The sequence below is a fragment of the Oncorhynchus masou genome, chromosome 14 (assembly GCF_036934945.1).
Source record: "Oncorhynchus masou masou isolate Uvic2021 chromosome 14, UVic_Omas_1.1, whole genome shotgun sequence".
Lineage (NCBI taxonomy): Eukaryota > Metazoa > Chordata > Actinopteri > Salmoniformes > Salmonidae > Oncorhynchus > Oncorhynchus masou.
The window spans coordinates 20,441,257-20,468,954 of NC_088225.1; the positions used below are offsets into that span (position 1 = coordinate 20,441,257).

The 27,698-nt window shown below is 46.4% G+C and overlaps 1 protein-coding gene across 2 annotated transcripts in view; it reads right to left on the minus strand.

The window, feature by feature from the left end:
- The window catches only part of LOC135554496 (adhesion G protein-coupled receptor L1-like), a 248,867-nt gene that overhangs the window by 23,625 nt on the left and 197,544 nt on the right, over window positions 1-27,698 (minus strand). For both annotated transcript variants that reach the window (XM_064986831.1, XM_064986830.1), the window contains 10 exons: window positions 19,601-19,808; window positions 18,974-19,238; window positions 17,855-18,170; window positions 12,557-12,853; window positions 9,588-9,691; window positions 8,887-9,072; window positions 8,557-8,595; window positions 5,843-6,023; window positions 5,541-5,663; window positions 2,818-3,023 (listed from right to left, as the gene is read on the minus strand). In XM_064986831.1, the coding sequence (XP_064842903.1) occupies window positions 2,818-3,023; window positions 5,541-5,663; window positions 5,843-6,023; window positions 8,557-8,595; window positions 8,887-9,072; window positions 9,588-9,691; window positions 12,557-12,853; window positions 17,855-18,170; window positions 18,974-19,238; window positions 19,601-19,808 (1,925 nt within the window). The remainder of the gene's footprint in view (window positions 1-2,817; window positions 3,024-5,540; window positions 5,664-5,842; window positions 6,024-8,556; window positions 8,596-8,886; window positions 9,073-9,587; window positions 9,692-12,556; window positions 12,854-17,854; window positions 18,171-18,973; window positions 19,239-19,600; window positions 19,809-27,698) is intronic.

The following is a 27,698-nucleotide window of genomic DNA, read 5'->3' on the forward strand; positions in this document are numbered from 1 at the left end:
GTTTGTCTACTACAGTACAGTATGTGTATGGGCTTGTTTGTCTACTACAGTACACTATGTGTATGGGCTTGTTTGTCTACTACAGTACACTATGTGTATGGGCTTGTTTGTCTACTACAGTACACTATGTGCATGGGCTTGTTTGTCTACTACAGTACACTATGTGTATGGGCTTGTTTGTCTACTACAGTACACTATGTGTATGGGCTTGTTTGTCTACTACAGTACAGTGTGTGTATGGGCTTGTTTGTCTACTACAGTACAGTATGTGTATGGGCTTGTTTGTCTACTACAGTACAGTATGTGTATGGGCTTGTTTGTCTACTACAGTACAGTATGTGTATGGGCTTGTTTGTCTACTACAGTACACTATGTGTATGGGCTTGTTTGTCTACTACAGTACACTATGTGTATGGGCTTGTTTGTCTACTACAGTACACTATGTGTATGGGCTTGTTTGTCTACTACAGTACAGTGTGTGTATGGGCTTGTTTGTCTACTACAGTACAGTATGTGTATGGGCTTGTTTGTCTACTACAGTACAGTATGTGTATGGGCTTGTTTGTCTACTACAGTACAGTATGTGTATGGGCTTGTTTGTCTACTACAGTACACTATGTGTATGGGCTTGTTTGTCTACTACAGTACACTATGTGTATGGGCTTGTTTGTCTACTACAGTACACTATGTGCATGGGCTTGTTTGTCTACTACAGTACACTATGTGCATGGGCTTGTTTGTCTACTACAGTACAGTATGTGTATGGGCTTGTTTGTCTACTACAGTACAGTATGTGTATGGGCTTGTTTGTCTACTACAGTACAGTATGTGTATGGGCTTGTTTGTCTACTACAGTACATTATGTCAATGTACATTTATGTTTATTTATTTATTATTATTTTAAAATGTATTTTACCTTAGTTTAACTAGGCAAGTCAGTTAAGAACAAATTCATACTATTATTGATGGCCTTGGAACAGTGGGTTAACTGCCTTGTTCAGGGGCAGAACAGCAGATTTTTAAATTGTCAGCTCGGGGAATTGATCTTTTAACCTTTCGGTTTATGCAAGTGTATGTGAGTGTAATTATTACGTGAGTGTAGTGTATATATTGGAGTGTATTGTGTATGGGTGTGTATTGTGTGTATGGGAGTGTATTATGTATGGGTGTGTGTATGGGAGTGAAGTGTGTATACTGGAGTGTATTGTGTATGGGTGTGTATGGGAGTGTATTATGTATGGGCGTGTATTGTGTGTATGGGTGTGTATTGTGTGTATGGGTGTGTATTGTGTGTATGGGAGTGTATTGTGTATGGGTGTGTATTGTGTGTATGTGAGTGTATTGTGTGTATGGGTGTGTATTGTGTGTATGGGTGTGTATTGTGTGTATGGGTGTGTATCGTGTATGGGTGTATATTGTGTGTATGGGAGTGTATTGTGTATGGGAGTGTATTGTGTATGAGTGTATATTGTGTGTATGGGAGTGTATTGTGTATGGGTGTATATTGTGTATATGGGAGTGCATTGTGTATGGGTGTATATTGTGTGTATGGGAGTATATTGTGTATGGGTGTATATTGTGTATATGGGAGTGTATTGTGTATGGGTGTATATTGTGTGTATGGGAGTGTATTGTGTATGGGTGTATATTGTGTGTATGGGAGTGTATTGTGTATGGGAGTGTATTGTGTATGGGAGTGTATTGTGTATGAGTGTATATTGTGTGTATGGGAGTGTATTGTGTATGGGAGTGTATTGTGTATATGGGAGTGCATTGTGTATGGGTGTATATTGTGTGTATGGGAGTGTATTGTGTATGGGTGTATATTGTGTATATGGGAGTGTATTGTGTATGGGTGTATATTGTGTGTATGGGAGTGTATTGTGTATGGGAGTGTATTGTGTATGAGTGTATATTGTGTGTGTGGGAGTGTATTGTGTATGGATGTATATTGTGTATATGGGAGTGTATTGTGTGTATGGGATTGTATTGTGTATGGGAGTGTATTGTGTATGAGTGTATATTGTGTGTGTGGGAGTGTATTGTGTATGGATGTATATTGTGTATATGGGAGTGCATTGTGTATGGGTGTATATTGTGTGTATGGGAGTGTATTGTGTACAGTGCCTTGCGAAAGTATTCGGCCCCCTTGAACTTTGCGACCTTTTGCCACATTTCAGGCTTCAAACAAAGATATAAAACTGTATTTTTTTGTGAAGAATCAACAACAAGTGGGACACAATCATGAAGTGGAACGACATTTATTGGATATTTCAAAGTTTTTTAACAAATCAAAAACTGAAAAATTGGGCGTGCAAAATTATTCAGCCCCCTTAAGTTAATACTTTGTAGCGCCACCTTTTGCTGCGATTACAGCTGTAAGTCGCTTGGGGTATGTCTCTATCAGTTTTGCACATCGAGAGACTGAACTTTTTTCCCATTCCTCCTTGCAAAACAGCTCGAGCTCAGTGAGGTTGGATGGAGAGCATTTGTGAACAGCAGTTTTCAGTTCTTTCCACAGATTCTCGATTGGATTCAGGTCTGGACTTTGACTTGGCCATTCTAACACCTGGATATGTTTATTTTTGAACCATTCCATTGTAGATTTTGCTTTATGTTTTGGATCATTGTCTTGTTGGAAGACAAATCTCCGTCCCAGAGAGATTTTTTAAATAAAGGTAAAAATGAGTGGAATGGTATCAAACACATGGTTTTCATGCATTTGATGCCATTCCATGCTCTATGTTCCAGCCATTATTGTGAGCCGTTCTGTAAGTATGGAAGCGTATGACATTAAATGGATCTGTAAGTGTATACCTGTAAGTGTTTGAGTGTGAACACCACCGGCTCAGTGAGGAACACTCTGCTGGACTCTTTATTGATGGAGGCGGCGATGACGTGGGAGTTGACCGCCAAGCCTCGCTCCCCCGGTGCCGCCTCCAGCTCCATCTTCACCGTGGCGTTCTCCGTAGACAGGAAGGAGCCCAAGTTCTTATAAAGAACAAACACTACCTTGACTTGGCCTGGAGGGGGAGAGACGGGGAGAGACGGGTAGAGAGCGAAAGGGTCAGAGAGAGAGACGGGGAGCGGGAGAAAGAAGAAGAGAGAGAGATAGAGAGGGGAAATGAGAGAGGGAAACGAAAAAGAGAAAAAAGAAACCAAAATAGTGTGTGAAGGGAGCATAATAAGGAGAGAGAGCCAGACAGAGAGAGAGAGAAAAGAAAGAGGTAAAGGAAAGGGAAGGGGGAAGGAGAGAGAGTCAGAGAGAGAGATAGAACATAAAGAGGGGAAGGGGGAAGGAGAGAGAGTCAGAGAGAGAGATAGAACATAAAGAGGGGAAGGGGGAAGGAGAGAGAGTCAGAGAGAGAGATAGAACATAAAGAGGGGAAGGGGGATGGAGAGAGAGTCAGAGAGAGAGATAGAACATAAAGAGGGGAAGGGGCAATGGAGAGAGTCAGAGAGAGAGATAGAACATAAAGAGGGGAATGGGGGATGGAGAGAGAGTCTTAGAGAGAGATATAACATAAAGAGGGGAAGGAGAAAGAGTAAGAGAGAGAGATAGAACATAAAGAGGGGAAGGGGGATGGAGAGATAGTAAGAGAGAGAGATAGAACATAAAGAGGGGAAGGGGGGATGGAGAGAGAGTCAGAGAGAGAAATAGAACATAAAGAGGGGAAGGGGGATGGAGAGATAGTAAGAGAGAGAGATAGAACATAAAGAGGGGAAGGGGGGATGGAGAGAGAGTCAGAGAGAGAAATAGAACATAAAGAGGGGAAGGGGGGATGGAGAGGGAGTCAGAGAGAGATAGAACATAAAGAGGTAAAGGAGAGGGAAGGGGGGAAGGAGAGAGAGAGAGAAGAAATAGCGAGAGAGGACAGGGGGAAAGGGGGAAAGGAGGAAGGGGATAGAGGCAGAGTGACAGAGGGAGAGAGAGAGAGAGAGAGAGAGTTAGTGAAGGTTAGAATGATGGTAAGAACCGTTTCATTTTGACTGGTGGGAAAGAGGGGAGATTTAATGTGGAGGGCAATGGAACATTCATCCCTCAAGCATTCACAGATCTCCTATTATTCCATATGAATTTTTCATGTGCGTTTGTTTCAATCATTCTAATCTGGTTCCCACTGCAGAGCCGAGCGCTGACAGAAAACAGAGCAGGGGGAGAGGGAGGGATGGAGGGAGGGAGAAGAGGAATGGAGGGAGGGAGATGGGGAGGAGGGGGGCTTGAAACGGGAGAAGAGATGAGAGAGGGGTATAAAATGGTGGAGAGACGGAGCAAGGGAGAGAGAGAGAGAGCGAGAGCTGAGATTGCTCTGTCAGGCTGTGGGTGATAGTCATCTACACGCCTCTCCAGCTATTCTATTAGGAGTGTTGTTAGGAAACCATCAAGGAAGAAATGGTCTCAGCGCTTTTATTAATCTGATTGGCCTGTTATTATGAAACAATAACTTGGTCAACTGCATGCAGATTACTTTAGACTCGCATGAAAATGCAAATGTAAACATTGACTGAGAGATCCCTGAGCCCATAACTCAGGTCATGAAGTGAACAGGAGATCCCTGAGCCCATAACTCAGGTCATGAAGTGAACGGGAGATCCCGAGCCCATATCTCAGGTCATGAAGTGAACGGGAGATCCCTGAGCCCATATCTCAGGTCATGAAGTGAACGGGAGATCCCTGAGCCCATATCTCAGGTCATGAAGTGAACGGGAGATCCCTGAGCCCATAACTCAGGTCATGAAGTGAACGGGAGATCCCTGAGCCCATATCTCAGGTCATGAAGTGAACCCTGGGGTCAGATCCCTGAGCCCATAACTCAGGTCATGAAGTGAACAGGAGATCCCTGAGCCCATAACTCAGGTCATGAAGTAAACGGGAGATCCCGAGCCCATATCTCAGGTCATGGAGTGAACGGGAGATCCCTGAGCCCATATCTCAGGTCATGAAGTGAACGGGAGATCCCTGAGCCCATATCTCAGGTCATGAAGTGAACGGGAGATCCCTGAGCCCATATCTCAGGTCATGAAGTGAACCCTGGCCCATATCTCAGGTCAGATCCCTGAGCCCATATCTCAGGTCATGAAGTGAACGGGAGATCCCTGAGCCCATATCTCAGGTCATGAAGTGAACAGGAGATCCCTGAGCCCATAACTCAGGTCATGGAGTGAACGGGAGATCCCGAGCCCATATCTCAGGTCATGGAGTGAACGGGAGATCCCTGAGCCCATATCTCAGGTCATGAAGTGAACGGGAGATCCCTGAGCCCATATCTCAGGTCATGAAGTGAACGGGAGATCCCTGAGCCCATATCTCAGGTCATGAAGTGAACGGGAGATCCCTGAGCCCATATCTCAGGTCATGAAGTGAACGGGAGATCCCTGAGCCCATATATCAGGTCATGAAGTGAACGGGAGATCCCTGAGCCCATATATCAGGTCATGAAGTGAACGGGAGATCCCTGAGCCCATAACTCAGGTCATGAAGTGAACGGGAGCTCTGTAGGGTTTGACTGTGATGTGATGACCGTGATAAGGTTACTGACCATTGCGGCTGTACTGTTTGATGGTGGAGGCGGAGAGCTGGATGGTGCTGTCGCTCACGTAGTTCTGAGGAAAGGACAGGTCCTGAAGGTCCATCTCTGTGTTCAACACGTGCACCTCCAGATCTAAGATACACACACAGGCACATGGGAACAAATGGTTAGAGTTGTTCTGCTTTTCCAGGATATTGAGCATGCCCTGCTCTACACCTATCCATCTACTGGAATTACTATTGCTACTAATTACAATTACTAATCACACACATGCATGCCCCCCTCTGCTTCCATTTCCCCCTATTTCTTACCGATATTGGGGGCCCGGTCGGTGAAACGGTTGCCGTACATGTTGTTGGCCAATAGGAAGGCTCCTTTCTCCAGGACGTCCAATAGCATGGTGGCGGTGTGGGCCTGCTCCGTAGTGTTCATGTCCTGCCACGACTCCAGAGCCTCTGTACGCAGCAGGTTGTCCACTGTCTGCACTACCGCCTGGCAACGCAGAGGGGGTGCTAATGTTCACACTACTGTATTACACTGCATTACATTACACATGCTACTGCTGTACATTACATTACACATGCTACTGCTGTACATTACATTACACATGCTACTGCTGTACATTACATTACACATGCTACTGCTGTACATTACATTACACATGCTACTGCTGTACATTACATTACACATGCTACTGCTGTACATTACATTTTCTGCTGCTCTACTCTTATAGTAGACGTTTGACCTGTTATCCAATTTATGACAGAGGCCTGTATGTTTGTTTCACCATGTGATTCTCTTATACTATACCTGCCTGTATGTTTGATTCACCATGTAATTCTCTTATACTATATAGACCTGTACGTTTGATTCATCTTGTGATTCTCTTTACTATACAGGCCTGTATGTTTGATTCATCATGTGATTCTCTTGGACTATATAGACCTGCATGTTTGATTCATTGTGTGATTCTCTTGTACTATACAGGCCTGTATGTTTGATTCATTGATTCCCCTTACCATACATCACCATACATTTCCCCTTCCTCTTACCATACATTTCCCCTTCCCCTTCCCATACATTTCCCCTTCCCCTTACCATACATCACCATACATTTCCCCTTCCCCTTACCATACATTTCCCCTCCCCTTACCATACATTTCCCCTTCCCCTTCCCACACATTACCATACATCACCATACATTTCCCCTTCCCCTTACCATACATCACCATACATTTCCCCTTCCCCTTACCATACATTACCATACATTTCCCCTTCGCCTTACCATATATTACCATACATTTCCCCTTCCCCTTACCATACATCACCATACATTTCCCCTTCCCCTTACCATACATCACCATACATTTCCCCTTACCATACATCACCATACATTACCATATATTACCATACATTTCCCCTCCCCTTACCATACATTACCATACATTTCCCCTCCCTTTACCATACATTACCCCTTCCCCTTACCATACATTACCATACATTTCCCCTTACCATATATCACCATACATTTCCCCTTACCATACATTTCCCCTTCCCCTTACTATACATTACCATACATTTCCCCTTCCCCTTACCATATATCACCATACATTTCACCTTACCATACATCACCATACATTTCCCCTTCCCCATACCACACATTACCATACATTTCCCCTTCCCATACATCACCATACATTATCATACATTTCCCCTTCCCCTTACCATTCTTCACCATACATTTCCCCTTCCCCTTACCATACATTACCATACATTTCCCCTTCCCCTTACCATACATTACCATACATTTCCCCTTCTCCTTACCATACATTACCATACATTTCCCCTTCCCCTTACCACACATTACCATATATTACCATACATTTCCCCTTCCCCTTACCACACATTACCATACATTTCCCCTCCCCTTACCATACATTATCATACATTTCCCCTTCCCCTTACCATACATTTCCCCTTCCCCTTACCATACATCACCATACATTTCCCCTTACACTAAACCTATTAAAACCATTCTAATTATTTATATTGACCATATACTGTATTACATCTGTGTTGCTTCATAAGCTACAGTACAACCAATGCTAAACAAGGGCGCTCTAGTGACACACTACAACACAGCAGACTTTGCATAGATCGTACACCCCTGCAGATGTGTATGTATTTTGTTCCACAACAGACAGGTTAAGGAACACATATGCTGCAGGATGACAGAAATCATTCATATGTAGGGATACATCATACATGCTATGATATCACACACATACTATCAAATGACCCCTTACACATAGCCAGAGATATCATACTGTACTGAACAGTACACAGCCAAGGTTCATATAGCAACGTATATCACTATAGTAACATTACAGTGAAACCTAGCTGAGTTATGTCACAGAAACATTATTACTGCTTCTATTACTCCGCCCACATTTCAGAGAGATACTATGAACATGAGGAAAAACTACAAAGAAAGCAGCAGCCTGAGGAAATATTACAGACACATTTCAGGCATGCAGAGAGATATCAGCCATACAGCGCACACACACACGATCGCAGCATGCAGACACATGCATACATACACGCACACACACAGCATGCTTACACACACACACACGTTCGCAGCATGCAGACACATGCACACGTACACGCACACACACAGCATGCTTACACACACACACAACACACACACTCGCAGCATGCAGACACATGCACACGTACACGCACACACACAGCATGCTTACACACACACACACACGCACACGCACACACACACACACGCACACGCACACACGCAGCATGCTTACACACACGCATACGTACATACACACACACACCGCTGCACCGTGCTCCACCTGCAACTAGAATGATGAAATCCTATACAGTACACACATACGTCTACTACAGGCTAGAGGTTATCTTTCCCACATTATTCTCAGTAGTCAGTACACTGGTAGGCTAGAAGATATTGTCCATTTAAAGTGTGGGGATTAAAGGGGAAGGTTACCTGGATGTAAGCCCGACAGGTCCTCTCTCTCTTCTGGAGCTGAGAGGAGGGAGGACAATAGTGTTACAGTACACTTCTATAGGGTACTGTAACACCAAAACAATGGCAAACTGCAAGTCTAGAGGGATGTTACACACTATGGGTCTGTTAGCGTGCATTTTTAAACACCCAGTTCAGTTTGTCTGTGAGTGTGTGTGAATGTGTCTATGTGTGAGTGTGTGTTTGTACAACTTTGTGTGTGTGTACATCTATCTGTGTGTGTGTGTGTGTGTGTGTGTGTGTGGTGTGTGGTGTGTGTGTGGTGTGTGTTTGCACGTGTGTGTCTTCTACCTTGTTGTAGTTGCGTGCGGCTGACTCCTTGTTGCCGGGCCGCAGGGCCTGAAGCTGGGCATCCAGTATGTCCAGCAGCTGTTCCATCAGACGCACTGACGAGCTGACATCACCAGCGTGGATCCGCCCCCGTGTGTGGTTCACCAACTCCCCAGCAATGTTGGCAGCATTCTCACCACTCTTTATCTACACAGAGACACACATTTCCACCACTGGGTACTACACAGAGGAGTGTGTGTTGGTTGGTTGTGTGTTGGTTGGTTGCTGATGGTTGAGAGTGGTAAGTTGAGGGTGCGAAGTAGACTCACGTTTTTTATAAAAATACACTTTAAATACACTCAATAAAATAGTTGTAACTCAATTATCTTTAAATATACTCAATAAAAATAGTTGTAATTCAATTATCTTTAAATATACTTTAAACAAACTCAATAAAATCATCTTGACATTAATGGCCTTCCATATGGTAAATGACTAACTATAGAAAGTGGAGGATGAAGAGTGGATGCATTTGAATATGGGTCTAGTTGAAATGAGTCATTATAATGAGTGAAAACCTTGGTGATATGATGGTGATGGGTTTTAATCAGGAAAGCCTTGGAGACATGCTAATGGCAGTGTGCATATGGACACAGACACACAGGGCCAGAGGCAGGGCCAGAGGCCCCCAACAGAGGGACTAGTAGAGGTGGAGGTCTTACCTTCTGGGCTACCTGGTTGACCCAGGGAGAGGTGCAGTTACTGAGGTCAGGGCCCCGAGGGTTCCACATGACCGGAGCCGCCAAGCACTGGAACGAGGCGATGCCTGGGAGGGCCAGGGAGGAAGGGATGGAGGGAGGAAGAGAGGGATGGAGGGAGGAAAAGAGGGATGGAGGGAGGAAGAGAGGGATGGAGGGAGGAAGAGAGGGATGGAGGGAGGAAGAGAGGGATGGAGGGAGGAAAAGAGGGATGGAGGGAGGAAGAGAGGGATGGAGGGAGGAAAAGAGGGATGGAGGGAGGAAGAGAGGGATGGAGGGAGGAAGAGAGGGATGGAGGGAGGAAGAGAGGGATGGAGGGAGGAAGAGAGGGATGGAGTGAGGAAGGGATGGAGGGAGGAAGAGAGGGATGGAGGGAGGAAGAGAGGGATGGAGGGAGGAAGAGAGGGATGGAGGGAGGAAGAGAGGGATGGAGGGAGGAAGAGAGGGATGGAGGGAGGAAGAGAGGGATGGAGGGAGGAAGGGAGGGATGGAGGGCGGAAGAGAGGGATGGAGGGAGGAAGGGATGGAGGGCGGAAGAGAGGGATGGAGGGAGGAAGAGAGGGATGGAGGGAGGAAGAGAGGGATGTAGGGAGGAAGAGAGGGATGGAGAGAGGAAGGGATGGAGGGAGGAAGGGATGGAGGGAGGAAGAGAGGGATGGAGGGAGGAAGAGAGGGATGGAGGGAGGAAGAGAGGGATGGAGGGAGGAAGAGAGGGATGGAGGGAGGAAGAGAGGGATGGAGGGAGGAAGAGAGGGATGGAGGGAGGAAGAGAGGGATGGAGGGAGGAAGAGAGGGATGGAGGGAGGAAGAGAGTGATGGAGAGATAATAAGCATTAGGTATTGGGTAATTATAGAGAAATGAATTTTAAAGAGAAAAGGAACAGGGCAAAGAGTACGACAGATAAAAAAAGAGTAAATGAAATGAACTTTAAATATGCTATACTTTGAGTGGTTCGGCGGAGAGAAAATAGAGGGAGGAGGGAGAAGGAAGTGTGTGAGAGAAAATGGGGCAGAAGTTGAAAGGTTAAATAATGGAGTGTAGGACAGAAAGAGAAAGAACGAGAAGGGAGGGGTAGGCTTTCAAATGAGTTGGCTATAAGAACATTAAAGGAAGGGCTTTAAAGGAACACAAATTCACACAAACGTGCGCTATACTCACACACACAGCCCCCCCCCCACACATACCTCTCCACTCACACACACAGCCCCCCCCCCACACACACACACACATACCGCTCCACTCACACACACAAGACGGCGCCATCAGGCATCGTCTCTCATCTGCAAGAATAACACCTTAAGGGAGGGACCTCCCGCCACCCCTCGTTTTCAGCTAAGTTTTCTGTTTAGTTAGGAGAGTTCAGAGAGAGGACAACACACTGGGATCAACCAAGGAAGGGTCTTTCCACTGCCACTACACAAATAGCTCCATACAGGGAACAACAGAAGAGAAGGAGAGAGGGAGAAGAGAGGGACAGAGGGAGACAGAAGAAGGGAGAAGAGAGAGGGAGAGAGGGGAGAAGAGAGAGAGAGGTGGGAAGAGAGAGGGAGGAGAGAGAGAGGTGGGAAGAGAGAGGGAGAAGAGAGGGAGAAAGGGAGACAGAAGAAGGGAGAAGAGAGAGGGAGAGAGGGGAGAAGAGAGAGAGAGGTGGGAAGAGAGAGGGAGGAGAGAGAGAGGTGGGAAGAGAGAGGGAGAAGAGAGGGAGACAGAAGAAGGGAGAAGAGAGAGGGAGAGAGGGGAGAACAGAGAGAGGTGGTGAAGAGAGAGGAAGGAGAGAGAGAGGTGGGAAGAGAGGGAGAAAGGGAGACAGAAGAAGGGAGAAGAGAGAGAGGGAGAGAGGGGAGAAGAGAGAGAGAGGTGGGAAGACAGAGAGAGAAGAGAGGGAGAAAGGGAGACAGAAGAAGGGAGAAGAGAGAGGGAGAGAGGGGAGAAGAGAGAGAGAGGTGGGAAGACAGAGAGAGAAGAGAGGGAGAAAGGGAGACAGAAGAAGGGAAAAGACAGAGACAACACAACAGTGGAGGAATCAGAGCAGAAGTACCCCCCCCCCCCCGCTCCCTGCTCTCCTCCATCTAGCGCAGATTGGGTTTGAAATCTCTGCCAAGACATGGCAATTAAGCCAGCTGCTAATTTAGCGTTACTGTTGTTGTCAGAGATGCGAGAGAGAGAGAGAGAGAGAGAGAGAGAGAGAGAGAGAGAGAGAGAGAGAGAGAGAGAGAGAGAGAGAGAGAGAGGGAACACAGAAAAGCAAGAAGAGATGGAGGGGGGAGTGGTGGTAGATATTCTATTCTTTTCTGGAACTCGAGAGGGCTATTTGATGCTTGCATGTTTGGAGTTATAGCAGCTAGCATGAAGGGAGGTGTATCCTGTTTTGTTCAGTCTTTCATTTCATTATTCCACACTTTCACTTGGCTATCCCTGTTTCGCTATGAGACGACTCTTTCATTTGGAGAGGAGAGGAGAGAAGGACAGGCTTTCATGTAGAGGGAATCCTCTGGGACCCAGCCTGCTGCTGAGACTAACAGTGGGACAGGAGAGGAGAGGGGGAGACAACACAGCCAGCCAGGGGAAAAACACACTGGAAAACACACACACACACACACACACACACACACAACACACACACACACACACACACACACACACACACACACACACACACACACACACACAGAAACAGAGACACACTGGAAAACACACACACACACAGACTGAAACAGAGACACACTGGGAAACACACACGTGCACGCACACACACAGAAGTACACACAAATGAAGAAAACACACACACATGTATGTATATTCATACGTGTACTTGAGCGCCTACAAAAAAACTAACAAAAACCACAGACACACATGCACGCACAACCACACCCCCAACTCAAATAAAAACACACCCTTACATACAGGAAACACGGTAATAGTCAGTCCCCACCTAGTGATCCTTTAGGACAGGGGCGGTCCACAGTCTCTCCTCTCTGGGTGGAGGGCCACTGCACCCCTCTGGCCACTCTGGACTCACACACCTGGGGCTCCGGGCCCTGGATGGCTGGGCGGGGAGGCCGCCTGGTGACTGGTACGGTGGCTGTGATTGGCCGCAGGTCAGGGCCCTTGTTGATAGCGCCAATGGGGTGAGAGGTGGGGGCCAGGGGGCGGGTGGTAGCAGGGCTAGAACTGGAGGTGAAAGGTCGGGCTGGAGTGGTGCTGGTCACCTGAGTGGTCGTCAGAGGGCCTGAAGAGAGAGAGACAGGGGGGGGGGGGGGTAATTTAGTTTAGTTTTAAAACACATAATAAAGCACATGTATAAATAAAATCACTGAGGATGACAAAATAAAGTCAAAATAAAGTCAAAGATATAAATAGGGAAAGCGAAAGTGAGAGTCAAAAAAAGGGAAATAAAAGAAAAGAGATGGAATGAAAGCGGTGAGAGGGGAATAGAGAAAGACCGAGACAAAACCAGAGCATGAATAAAAGAGAGAAAGGCACGGAAATGTTACATCTCTCAGAAGTTGAGTTCAAAAGTTCTCCGGATAATAATTACGGCACAAACTACTTTAATATATCTATATATTACTATTTCAGTGTTCCTATCACTACCCCTGGAGAGGGGAGGGAGCCTGCATGGCAAACTACTTTAATATATCTCTATATTACTCTTTCAGTGTTCCTATCACTACCCCTGGAGAGGGGAGGGGGCCTGCACGGCAAACTACTTTAATATATCTCTATATTACTCTTTCAGTGTTCCTATGGAGAGGGGAGGGGGCGTGCACGGCAAACTACATTAATATATCTCTATATTACTCTTTCAGTGTTCCTATCACTACCCCTGGAGAGGGGAGGGAGCGTGCATGGCAAACTACTTTAATATATCTCTATATTACTCTTTCAGTGTTCCTATGGAGATGGGAGGGAGCCTGCACGGCAAACTACTTTAATATATCTCTATATTACTCTTTCAGTGTTCCTATCACTACCCCTGGAGAGGGGAGGGAGCGTGCACGGCAAACTACTTTAATATATCTCTATATTACTCTTTCAGTGTTCCTATCACTACCCCTGGAGAGGGGAGGGAGCCTGCATGGCAAACTACTTTAATATATCTCTATATTACTCTTTCAGTGTTCCTATCACTACCCCTGGAGAGGGAGGGGCCTGCATGGCAAACTACTTTAATATATCTCTATATTACTCTTTCAGTGTTCCTATCACTACCCCTGGAGAGGGAGGGGCGTGCACGGCAAACTACTTTAATATATCTCTATATTACTCTTTCAGTGTTCCTATCACTACCCCTGGAGAGGGGAGGGGCCTGCATGGCAAACTACTTTAATATATCTCTATATTACTCTTTCAGTGTTCCTATGGAGAGGGGAGGGAGCTGCACCAAACTACTTTAGATTACTCTTTCAGTGTTCCTATGGAGAGGGGAGGGAGCGTGCACGGCAAACTACTTTAATATATCTATATATTACTCTTTCAGTGTTCCTATCACTACCCCTGGAGAGGGGAGGGGGCCTGCATGGCAAACTACTTTAATATATCTCTATATTACTCTTTCAGTGTTCCTATGGAGAGGGGAGGAGCACTACTCTATATTACTCTTTCAGGAGGAGAGGGAGGAGCGTGCACGGCAAACTACTTTAATATATCTCTATATTACTCTTTCAGTGTTCCTATCACTACCCCTGGAGAGGGGAGGGGGCCTGCATGGCAAACTACTTTAATATATCTCTATATTACTCTTTCAGTGTTCCTATCACTACCCCTGGAGAGGGGAGGGAGCGTGCACGGCAAACTACTTTAATATATCTCTATATTACTCTTTCAGTGTTCCTATCACTACCCCTGGAGAGGGGAGGGCAAACTACTTTAATATATCTCTATATTACTCTTTCAGTGTTCCTGGAGAGGGGAGGGAGCACGGCAAACTACTTTAATATATCTCTATATTACTCTTTCAGTGTTCCTATCACTACCCCTGGAGAGGGAGGGGGCCTGGGAAACTACTTTAATATATCTATATATTACTCTTTCAGTGTTCCTATGGAGAGGGGAGGAGAGTGCACGGCAAACTACTTTAATATATCTCTATATTACTCTTTCAGTGTTCCTATGGAGAGGGGAGGGGAGCTGCACGGCAAACTACTTTAATATATCTCTATATTACTCTTTCAGTGTTCCTATCACTACCCCTGGAGATGGGAGGGGGCCTGCACGGCAAACTACTTTAATATATCTATATATTACTCTTTCAGTGTTCCTATGGAGAGGGGAGGGAGCGTGCATGGCAAACTACTTTAATATATCTATATATTACTCTTTCAGTGTTCCTATGGAGATGGGAGGGCCTGCACGGCAAACTACTTTAATATATCTATATATTACTCTTTCAGTGTTCCTATCACTACCCCTGGAGATGGGAGGGGGCGTGCACGGCAAACTACTTTAATATATCTATATATTACTCTTTCAGTGTTCCTATCACTACCCCTGGAGATGGGAGGGAGCGTGCACGGCAAACTACTTTAATATATCTATATATTACTCTTTCAGTGTTCCTATCACTACCCCTGGAGAGGGGAGGGAGCGTGCACGGCAAACTACTTTAATATATCTATATATTACTCTTTCAGTGTTCCTATGGAGAGGGGAGGGAGCCTGCACGGCAAACTACTTTAATATATCTATATATTACTCTTTCAGTGTTCCTATGGAGAGGGGAGGGAGCGTGCACGGCAAACTACTTTAATATATCTCTATATTACTCTTTCAGTGTTCCTATCACTACCCCTGGAGAGGAGAGGGAGCGTGCACGGCAAACTACTTTAATATATCTCTATATTACTCTTTCAGTGTTCCTATCACTACCCCTGGAGAGGGGAGGGAGCGTGCACGGCAAGCTACTTTAATATATCTCTATATTACTCTTTCAGTGTTCCTATCACTACCCCTGGAGATGGGAGGGGCCTGCATGGCAAACTACTTTAATATATCTCTATATTACTCTTTCAGTGTTCCTATGGAGAGGGGAGGGAGCCTGCACGGCAAACTACTTTAATATATCTCTATATTACTCTTTCAGTGTTCCTATCACTACCCCTGGAGATGGGAGGGGGCCTGCATGGCAAACTACTTTAATATATCTATATATTACTCTTTCAGTGTTCCTATGGAGAGGGGAGGGAGCGTGCACGGCAAACTACTTTAATATATCTATATATTACTCTTTCAGTGTTCCTATGGAGAGGGGAGGGAGCGTGCATGGCAAACTACTTTAATATATCTATATATTACTCTTTCAGTGTTCCTATGGAGATGGGAGGGAGCGTGCACGGCAAACTACTTTAATATATCTATATATTACTCTTTCAGTGTTCCTATCACTACCCCTGGAGATGGGAGGGGGCCTGCATGGCAAACTACTTTAATATATCTCTATATTACTCTTTCAGTGTTCCTATGGAGAGGGGAGGGAGCGTGCACGGCAAACTACTTTAATATATCTCTATATTACTCTTTCAGTGTTCCTATCACTACCCCTGGAGATGGGAGGGGGCCTGCATGGCAAACTACTTTAATATATCTCTATATTACTCTTTCAGTGTTCCTATCACTACCCCTGGAGATGGGAGGGACACAAACTACTTTAATATATCTCTATATTACTCTTTCAGTGTTCCTATGGAGAGGGGAGGGAGCGTGCACGGCAAACTACTTTAATATATCTCTATATTACTCTTTCAGTGTTCCTATCATCCCCTGGAGATGGGAGGGACTGACATCACGGCAAACTACTTTAATATATCTCTATATTACTCTTTCAGTGTTCCTATCACTACCCCTGGAGATGGGAGGGATAAAGGTCACGGCAAACTACTTTAATATATCTCTATATTACTCTTTCAGTGTTCCTATCACTACCCCTGGAGAGGGGAGGGATCTCAGGCAAACTATTAATATATCTATATATTACTCTTTCAGTGTTCCTATGGAGAGGGGAGGGGGCCTGCATGGCAAACTATAGTCTTTAATATATCTATATATTACTCTTTCAGTGTTCCTATCACTACCCCTGGAGAGGAGAGGGATGTGGGCAAACTACTTTAATATATCTCTATATTACTCTTTCAGTGTTCCTATCACTACCCCTGGAGAGGGGAGGGAGCCTGCACGGCAAACTACTTTAATATATCTCTATATTACTCTTTCAGTGTTCCTATGGAGAGGGGACGTGCGCAAACTACTTTAATATATCTCTATATTACTCTTTCAGTGTTCCTATCACTACCCCTGGAGATGGGAGGGGGCCTGCATGGCAAACTACTTTAATATATCTATATATTACTCTTTCAGTGTTCCTATGGAGAGGGGAGGGAGCGTGCATGGCAAACTACTTTAATATATCTCTATATTACTCTTTCAGTGTTCCTATGGAGAGGGGAGGGAGCGTGCACGGCAAACTACTTTAATATATCTCTATATTACTCTTTCAGTGTTCCTATCACTACCCCTGGAGAGGGGAGGGAGCCTGCATGGCAAACTACTTTAATATATCTCTATATTACTCTTTCAGTGTTCCTATCACTACCCCTGGAGAGGGGAGGGTTCTTTAATATATCTCTATATTACTCTTTCAGTGTTCCTATCACTACCCCTGGAGATGGGAGGGAGCGTGCACGGCAAGAAGAAAGGAGAATGTCAATTATTGATCAAATGTATATGACAGAAGTCATCTCTCTCTCTCTCTCTCTCTCTCTCTCTCTCTCTCTCTCTCTCTCTCTCTCTCTCTCTCTCTCTCTCTCTCTCTCTCTCTCTCTCTCTCTCTCTCTCTCTCTCTCTCTCTCTCTCTCTCTCTCTCTCTCTCTCTCTCTCTCTCTCTCTCTCTCTCTCTCTCTCTCTCTCTCTCTCTCTCTCTCTCTCTCTCTCTCTCTCTCTCTCTCTCTCTCTCTCTCTCTCTCTCTCTCTCTCTCTCTCTCTCTCTCTCTCTCTCTCTCTCTCTCTCTCTCTCTCTCTCTCTCTCTCTCTCTCTCTCTCTCTCTCTCTCTCTCTCTCTCTCTCTCAAATATTCACCCAAAACACAATGGATAATTCATCTGAAAAAGCAAGGTACGTACAAGAGGGCGAACAGGTGGTGGTTTGCATTTGTGCAAATATCCCACTACAACTGACATCAATGGACAAATTATACAAGAAATAAAGGTCCACTGTACACACACATCTCAGGACTCACCAGTGGTGGGGTCCGGTGGTCCGAACTCCAGCGGGTATCTCAGAACATTATAGTTGTTCCAGATGTAGAGCTGGTTGTCTCTGGGGTTATAGTCCACAGAGGAGACGTCTGGTTTAGGGAAGGGGATTCCTCCATCCCGGGCACGGTTCGTGTTGTAGGCGTAAAGGATCAGATCCCCGCCGGCCTCGCTGTCGTCGTCCTGATAGACACTGCGCACGGCGTAGAGCACGCCGCACGCCATGAAGGCGTTGGAAGCCAGCCTCTTGTCGAAGCTGGTCTCCCAGGTGCCCTCGAAGCGCAGGGTGTACGGGTTCACCTGGGAGGAGAGGGGGGGTGATGGTAACCATAAATATATCTCAAACTACAGAATATCACCCATTCTTAAACGCTCAATCCTGGTGTTACGGGGATAAACACAAGAAAGTGTATTTATGAAATAAATAAATTTTAGTTGAGCTTAGAAATGTCCATTCATCCTGTTATACTCCTCTCTCTTCTATTCCCTCCACCCCCCTGTTATACTCCTCTCTCTTCTATTCCCTCCATCATCCTGTTATACTCCTCTCTCTTCTATTCCCTCCATCCCCCTGTTATACTCCTCTCTCTTCTATTCCCTCCATCCCCCTGTTATACTCCTCTCTCTTCTATTCCCTCCATCCCCCTGTTATACTCCTCTCTCTTCTATTCCCTCCACCCCCTGTTATACTCCTCTCTCTTCTATTCCCTCCATCCCCCTGTTATACTCCTCTCTCTTCTATTCCCTCCATCATCCTGTTATACTCCTCTCTCTTCTATTCCCTCCATCATCCTGTTATACTCCTCTCTCTTCTATTCCCTCCATCCCCCTGTTATACTCCTCTCTCTTCTATTCCCTCCATCATCCTGTTATACTCCTCTCTCTTCTATTCCCTCCATCATCCTGTTATACTCCTCTCTCTTCTATTCCCGCCATCCTCCTGTTATACTCCTCTCTCTTCTATTCCCTCCATCATCCTGTTATACTCCTCTCTCTTCAATTCCCTCCATCCCCCTGTTATACTCCTCTCTCTTCTATTCCCTCCATCATCCTGTTATACTCCTCTCTCTTCTATTCCCTCCATCCTCCTCTCCTCCACCCACCTGGCTGACCACCAGTCGTCCGTTGTTGGACTCTGTGGCGTAGATGACCCACAGCCCGTTCTCGTCCACTGCTAGGTCGATATCGCTCTTCCCACCCCAGCGGTAGGGCGATGTGTCGTGGTAGTTGGCGTTGGCGATAATGGCCTCGCCGCTCTTGATGCGTGTGCGCAGGTCATACTTGACCATGTTGCGTGTGCGCTCCTTATTGTAGAACACGGCGCCGTCGTATACCACGAAGCCTGTGCCATCAACACGGTTCGGCAACCTATAGGAGGGGAGGTCAGAATATGACAGGAGAATCAATAACCCATGAGCTTTTGGGCAATGACCTGCTCATAAGCACATGTCCAAAGAGACCAACAGTATGATCACATACAATACATTAGAACTGTGGTTCTCATACTTCTACATCCCATGGAGCACAAGAAAAAACATGTATTTCACTAAATTAATTGGACTTCACACTGACCCCTGAGGTGCCCCACCAGTGGTATACAGATCACCACAGGACCCCATGGAACCCACACTGCCATTCACCATCCATCTACAACAGTATTCAAATAAATCAATGCAGAGGCAGAGGGATGATTTGATGTGAACTGGCGGGGGGGCAGAGGCGGTGCTCACTTGTAGGTGGTAGTGGCGCGGTTCTGTCTGAAGTCCTCCCAGGAGGCGTACTCATACAGCATGTCGGTGCGGTAGGGAGTCCAAGGCATGACATAGAGCCGGTCACCTGACTGCAGGGGGTCCTTACACCACGCCCCCGACTGATGCTCTGCCTCCTGCAGCGAGCTGGCCGCCTGTACACGCAGCAGTGTGCCCGGACACACAAAGACTGGAGGAGAGTGGAAAGAGAGAGAGATGGGGAGGGAGAGGGTGAGAGAGAGAAGAGGGAGGGAGGGCGGGAGGGTGGGAGGGAGAGAGAGAGAGGAGAGATGGGGAGGTAGAGGGGTGAGAGAGAGAGAGGGAGGGAGGGGGAGGGAGGGAGAGAGATGGGGAGGGAGAGGGTGAGAGAGAGAGAGAGAGAGAGAGAGAGAGAGAGAGAGAGGGGAGGGAGAGGGAGGGAGAGGGAGGGGGAGAGAGATGGGGAGGGAGAGGGTGAGAGAGAGAGAGAGAGGGAGAGAGAGAGAGGGAGGGCGGGGGGAGGGAAAGAGAGAGAGATGGGGAGGGAGAGGGTGAGAGAGAGAGGGAGGGCGGGAGATGGGGAGGGAGAGGGGGAGGGAGAGAGAGAGAGAGAGAGAGGGGAGGGGCGGGAGGGAAAGAGAGAGAGATGGGGGGGAGAGGGTGAGAGAGAGAGAGGGAGGGAGGGTGGGAGGGAGGGAGATGGGGAGGGAGGGAGAGAGAAAGGGGAGGGAGAGGGAAAGAGAGAGAGAGGGGGAGAGAGGGTGAGAGAGAGAGAGAGAGGGGGCGGGAGGGAAAGAGATGGGGAGGGAGAGGGGGAGGGAGAGGGTGAGAGAGAGGGAGAGAGGAGGGAGGGAAAGAGAGAGAGATGGGGAGGGAGAGGGTGAGAGAGAGAGAGAGAGAGGGAGGGCGGGAGGGAAAGAGATGGGGAGGGAGAGGGTGAGAGAGCGAGAGGGAGGGAGGGCGGGAGAGAGTGAGGGAGGGAGGGAGGGAGGGAGGGAGAGAGAGATGGGGAGGGAGAGGGTGAGGTAGGGCGGGAGGGAGGGCAGGAGGGAGTGAGAGAGGGAGGGAGAGAGAGAGAGAGAAAGACAGAGAGAGAGAGCGATAGAGAGAGAAAGGGAGGGTGGGAGGGAAAGAGAGATGGAGAGTGTGAGAGATGGAGTGAAGGGATATAAAAGGAGCAATGTAAGATAAAGGAGTATATTAAGGAGATGATGAGGGGAAACGGAAAGAGAGAGGAGATGCGGAAGAGGAGTGGGGACAAAGAAAGGGGTAGAAGATGGGATGAGAGGATAGTGGGGAAAGAGACAGAGAGATGTTCAAGATAAGATACGTTTGAGATTTGAGGAGAGGGAGACAGAAAACAAAAGAATGGGGGAGAGAGAGACAGAGAGAGAGAGAGAAGGACAGAGAGAGAAAGACAGAGAGAGAGACAGAGACAGTGTGTGAGAGAGAGAGAAAGACAGAGAAAGAGACAGAGAGAGAGAGAGACAGACAGAGTGAGAGAGAGAGAGTGAGAGAGAGACAGAGAGAGAGAGAGGGAGAGAGAGAGGGAGAGAAGACAGGGGGAGAGAAAGACAGGGGGAGAGAAAGACAGGGGGAGAGACAGACAGAGAGAGCGAGAGCGAGAGAGACAGACAGAGAGAGTGAGAGAGACAGAGAGAGTGAGAGAGACAGAGAGAGTGAGAGACAGAGAGAGTGAGAGACAGAGAGAGAGACAGAGAGAGAGTGAGAGAGACAGAGAGAGACAGACAGAGAGTGAGAGAGACAGAGAGTGAGAGACAGAGAGTGAAACAGAGAGAGAGAGAGAGAGTGAGAGCGAGGGGAATGAGGTGAGATACATTATCAGATCAAAAATGAAGGAATACAAAAAGCTCATTTGCTAAATATCAGAATTGAGGCCTAAATGCTGCCTGTAGTGTTCTGATAAATGGTAGATTCCTAGCTGCTGCTGCCCAGATAGTATTTCATCTGATTCATCTTGGCCTACTTAAAGGTTTTATTGTGCATGTATACTGTAAGACGCTCAGTATTCCTGCTCTTTGGTAGGAAATAACAGTATGAGTTTTAGAGTGTTGTATCAGTACAGGTGGTTGGATCTCAGTCAAGAGTAATGCCATGAAGTCTGGGGTAGAAAATAAGAGTCTGGCCAGGGTCCCCTTCTTCTGTTGTTGCAATCCATACACACACACACACACGCACACACACGCACACACACACACACACATTCTACCTCCTACCCTCCTTCCTGTCTCATAGCTCTCTACTGGAGGTCACCCACTGGGGACTGCTGTAAATTGGCTGGCTGACGCACTTTCTCTCTCAGCCAGATAGTGTCTAACCTGGGACCAGAGGACTGTCAGGTGGGGTGGGAGGGGAACCGGGCGGAGGAGGAGAGGTATCTATGGAAAAAAGCTGCTGGCATCAACAGCACGGTCACACGGTGACATCACAGGAGACTCTGTGGATGTGAGAGCAACGGAGACACTACAGGGACACTACAGAGATACTACAGGGACACTACAGAGATACTACAGGGACACTACAGGGACAGTACAGGGACACTGCAGCTACAGTATAGGGACAGTACAGGTACAGAATGAAAGAGCTGAACAGAGGACTCCCTGTCAACTCTGGATACTCAGTTATGTAAGTGTCCAGGCCCCAGCAGCCCAGCCAGTCAGTGTGTTGAGAACAGAGGACAGGGAACTCACACTGGTCACGTTATGACTGAACGGATCCGTGGTCTAACTGGTCCCTACAGGGGCGTTTAGACACAGTCAACACACACACACACATGCACTTACACAAACATTGCTGCCAGATTCCCTAGGATGGAACTAACCTTAGGATGCTACATCCTTGGACATGCTGCACACCGTAGGAGACGGCAGCATTTCTGAGAAGGAACGTTTAGGGAAAATGGCTTTTATTCCTTTACCTGCCTCTCTTTTTATGGTTTGAGGAAATGTTTGCTGGTCACAATAGTAGTATCAATATGCTATGCCTCTCTCTCTCCCCACTTTTTATTTATTTATTTATTTCACCTTTATTTAACCAGGTAGACAAGTTGAGAACAAGTTCTCATTTACAATTGCGACCTGGCCAAGATAAAGCAAAGCAGTTCGACACATACAACAACACAGAGTCACACATGGAGTAAAACAAACATACAGTCAATAATACAGTATAAACAAGTCTATATACGATGTGAGCAAATGAGGTGAGATAAGGGAGGTAAAGGCAAAAAAAGGCCATGGTGGCGAAGTAAATACAATATAGCAAGTAAAACACTGGAATGGTAGATTTGCAATGGAAGAATGTGCAAAGTAGAAATAAAAATAATGGGGTGCAAAGGAGCAAAATAAATAAATAAATAAAATACAGTAGGGAAAGAGGTAGTTGTTTGGGCTAAAATATAGGTGGGCTATGTACAGGTGCAGTAATCTGTGAGCTGCTCTGACAGTTGGTGCTTAAAGCTAGTGAGGGAGATAAGTGTTTCCAGTTTCAGTGCTTTTTGTAGTTCGTTCCAGTCATTAGCAGCAGAGAACTGGAAGGAGAGGCGGCCAAAGAAAGAATTGGTTTTGGGGGTGACTAGAGAGATATACCTGCTGGAGCGTGTGCTACAGGTGGGTGATGCTATGGTGACCAGCGAGCTGAGATAAGGGGGGACTTTACCTAGCAGGGTCTTGTAGATGACAGTGGGTTTGGCGACGAGTATGAAGCGAGGGCCAGCCAACGAGAGCATACAGGTCGCAATGGTGGGTAGTATATGGGGCTTTGGTGACAAAACGGATTGCACTGTGATAGACTGCATCCAATTTGTTGAGTAGGGTATTGGAGGCTATTTTGTAAATGACCTTGCCAAAGTCGAGGATTGGTAGGATGGTCAGTTTTACAAGGGTATGTTTGGCAGCATGAGTGAAGGATGCTTTGTTGCGAAATAGGAAGCCAATTATAGATTTAACTTTGGATTGGAGATATTTGATATGGGTCTGGAAGGAGAGTTGTCCACATATTCTAAATCAGAGCCGTCCAGAGTAGTGATGTTGGACAGGCAGGTAGGTGCGGGTAGCGATCGGTTGAAGAGCATGCATTTAGTTTTACTTGTATTTAAGAGCAATTGGAGGCCACGGAAGGAGAGTTGTATGGCATTGAAGCTTGCCTGGAGGGTTGTTAACACAGTGTCCAAAGAAGGGCCAGAAGTATACAGAATGGTGTCGTCTGCGTAGAGGTGGATCAGAGACTCACCAGCAGCAAGAGCGACCTCATTGATGTATACAGAGAAGAGAGTCGGTCCAAGAATTGAACCCTGTGGCACCCCCATAGAGACTGCCAGAGGTCCGGACAGCAGACCCTCCAATTTGACACACTGAACTCTATCAGAGAAGAAGTTGGTGAACCAGGCGAGGCAATCATTTGAGAAACCAAGGCTGTCGAGTCTGCCGATGAGGATGTGATGATTGACAGAGTCGAAAGCCTTGGCCAGATCAATGAACACGGCTGCACAGTAATGTTTCTTATCGATGGCGGTTAAGATATCGTTTAGGACCTTGAGTGTGGCTGAGCACACACTGGGCACACACTGGTTGAATCAATGTTGTTTCCAGGTCATATCAATGCAATTACATTGAACCAACGTAGAATAGATGCTGAATTGGCGTCTGTGCCCAGTGGGAAATTTTAGTCTCTCAGAAGTGTGTGGCTGTGTGCTGTGCCTCAGTGATGATACTGTTGTTGTGTCTGAGGGGACTCAGCAGGGATGAATATCTCACGTCAAAACACGACTCAAATCAAGCCTGGGCGTAAACAAACACACATTGAATAGAGGGGCTTCACAAAGGGACTGTCATGCTCCATTGTTAAAACAAGCAGCCGAGGAGCTACAGTGGTTGATCTAAGAATGGTTTCCACCAGCAGGGGTGTTCTAGCATGCTGGGGAGCCCCATAGTTATTAGAGTTATTAACGTAGGCAGTGGCACCCCCGAGTTGAAAATATCTACGTTGGTACAGCCCACTGGTTTTGGGGAACCCTCAAGGGTCAATGTGTAATTTGAATGTAGTCCTCATTTACAGTGACTTTGTTAGGTATTCTTCCTTCATCTCTATTTTATAACACTTCCTGCAATCCTATAAAATATACAAGAAAACTAGCTCAGGGATAAATGGCTGAATTCTACGAACAAAGCTGTGACGAGGATGAAAACAAACAAACAACAGCATGAAAGTAAAGAGGAGTAGAGAAATAAAGAGCATGCAGAACAAGCCGCTGCATAGCTGACCCATAAACAAAGACAGAACATCCTCCTGCCTCAAGGTAGGATAAAGGACAGACCAACACAGCCGTGCTACTGTCCCGTCGTCTCTAGTCACGCACACAACAACACAGGACACACAGACGGACAAGCAGACAAATGGACGACCTGCATTTACAACCAAAACAAGCAAAAAGTTTATGGTGGGAGTCTGTATCTGAAAAGAGTCCATGACTACCGTACAGACCAGCCTTGGATTACAGAGTCCTAGGTAATAAAAAATGAATGGCTGGTGAAGTGCATTGTCAAGGGCTTCCTTTAATCCACAATGCTGACTTTCATATTGGGAAAGGCAAGGGGAAACCTAGTCAGCTGTACAACTGAATGCATTCAACTGAATTGTGTCTTGCACATTTAACCTAACCTCTCTGAATCAGAAAGGTGCAGGGGGCTGCCTTAATCGATATCCACATCTTTAGCGCCTGGGAAACAGTGGGTTAACTGCCTTGCTCAGGGGCAGAACAATAGAGTTTTACCTTGTCAGCTCGGGGATTCGATCCAGTAACCTTTCGGTTCCTTGGCCCATTTGGGTTCTCTATGTACGGTGAATCACAAGAGGTTTAACAGGTATTTATGGGACAAATCATTGATCCCAGTAATATATTAACAGCACCACTTCACACTATACAGTAGCATAGTCAGCATTACTGTATACCAGGGTATTGCAGTAAAGAGTAAAGGGCTCACCATCCTATGTGTCTTGTCCTGTTATTCTCTCTGTCCCTTTACAGTCTGCAGATAGTAACTCTAACATGGCTCTCTGGCTCTGCTTATTCTAATTAGCTGGGTGTTGGGTGGACTGGCAGGGCCGGGTGTCAGTGGGGCTCATCACTGGACTGGCCTCCCAGGCGGTCACACTGAGCTGGCACTGACACACACCGACCAGAGAAAAGAAAGAGAGAGAGAGGTTCACTCACACGCACGCACACACACGCACACGCACACGCACACACACACACACACACACACACACACACACACACACACACACAAAGACAAACAGAGGGAGCCGCTCTGCTCCACACCCTGCCTGGGAGGCTTCATTAACTCTGACCTGTTCTTTCAGCCAGCATGCCCCCTTCCTGTTTATTCTCTCTCTGTATGGACAGCCTAACCTCCCAGGCAGCCACACCCTGCTAACACACACTACCACACAGCCTAGTATTATTAGGACCAGCACTACATGAATTAGGTATTAGGTATTAGAGATGGATATGAGGTATTAGGGATGGGGTATTAAAGATTGCACTAGGTATTATCCTAGTCCGGCCTAGAACAGGTTAGCCTGAGTCATATTGAGCTTCTGGGATTAGTTGAGATTGTTAGATTAGATGAAATACATTTTTAGGAGCCTTGGAAATCTGGTCTGGCACAATCAGAGCAGTCATGGTCTAATGGGGCCACACCACTAGGCAGTATAACCAAACCTACTGTACTGTGTTACAACTTACCTTATCAAGGATTAACAACCAACCTTCATGCTTGTATCTGCTGTGCACAGGGTTGCATCCCGAATGGCACTCTATTCCCTATAATGTGCACTAAAGTAGTGCACTATATAGGGAATAGGGTGTAAGTAGGAACGGGCAATATATCTTCTATTGGAAACACTTTACAGCAAAATACTGCCATGAAAAATAATAGGAAATTAATTTATCAGCTGTTGTTCCCGACACAATACAATATGTCAACAGTGACTGTTTCTCGTCAATATGAAGCTGTAGCCTGAATATGATGACAGGAACAGAATCTCCTTTGAAATGACAGATACTGTACCTTACTACCTCGTTGGGAATAATAATGACAGTTTTGACGGGTGATATAGAAGTACATCTAAGCAATGACAGCTTGCTGAGATCATACTGTGTGCCGTTGTGGGCAAATCATTTTAATCCAGGGACTGCTGGGGAATGTATTTCTAATGGTTATCTTCATATAAAATCTGTCATTACATACTGCATTATAATAGAGCAATCATATCATCCTACTCTGACCATAAAGGGGTAGAGAGTAATGAGAGATATCTCAATGGAGACTGTATGTGTTTCTAAAATGCTTGTGGTCTTGTTGTTGATGTAATGTGAGGCCATGGGTTGATATGACTGTTATGTAAGACACAGCCTGGCACAGCCCAGACCTGACCACGTCTCTCCTACAGTCCTTTCTTGAGACATCCTCTAGAGTCGGGATCTTGGGTTATCTATGTACGTTAGAGTGTCTGGAGAAATGCGTCCTAGAGTATCCCACATACTGGTTATGGGGAGGTGATGTACAGCCTGCCTATCCCAGGGTCACGGTCATTAGGACACATAGTTCAAAAAAGTGTTGCAACAGAAACCAAAAATGAGCTTTTCTCATTGGACACGTCCAGGTAGTCCCTCCCTGTTTCAGTCTGTTTTCTTCCGTTTGGTGCCTAATGAACAGGACCCAGTAGCCCCTTGACAGACCTGGCCTGGCCACGGAGAGCCTGCTGTTCTAATTGAATCCCACACCTGTTCCTGGCAGGTAACTGCAGCCAGCAACCAGCAGGGGGCACAACGGAGCGGCATGAAACCCCTCCTTCACCATGGACACTTAATCGTCTGGAAGTAAGAGTACATCTGTGAGTGTGTGTGTGTGTGTGTGTAGGGTGCAGGTGCGCGTGTGTGTGTCATTACCCGTGGGCATGTTGGTGTGTGTGCGTGCGTGTTTGTAGGTGTGCTTGAGAGATAGCAAGCGACAGAGAGAGAAGGAGAGAGAAGAAGAGAGGAGGAGAAAGAGTAAAGGACAGAGTGAGAGTGTATTTTGTG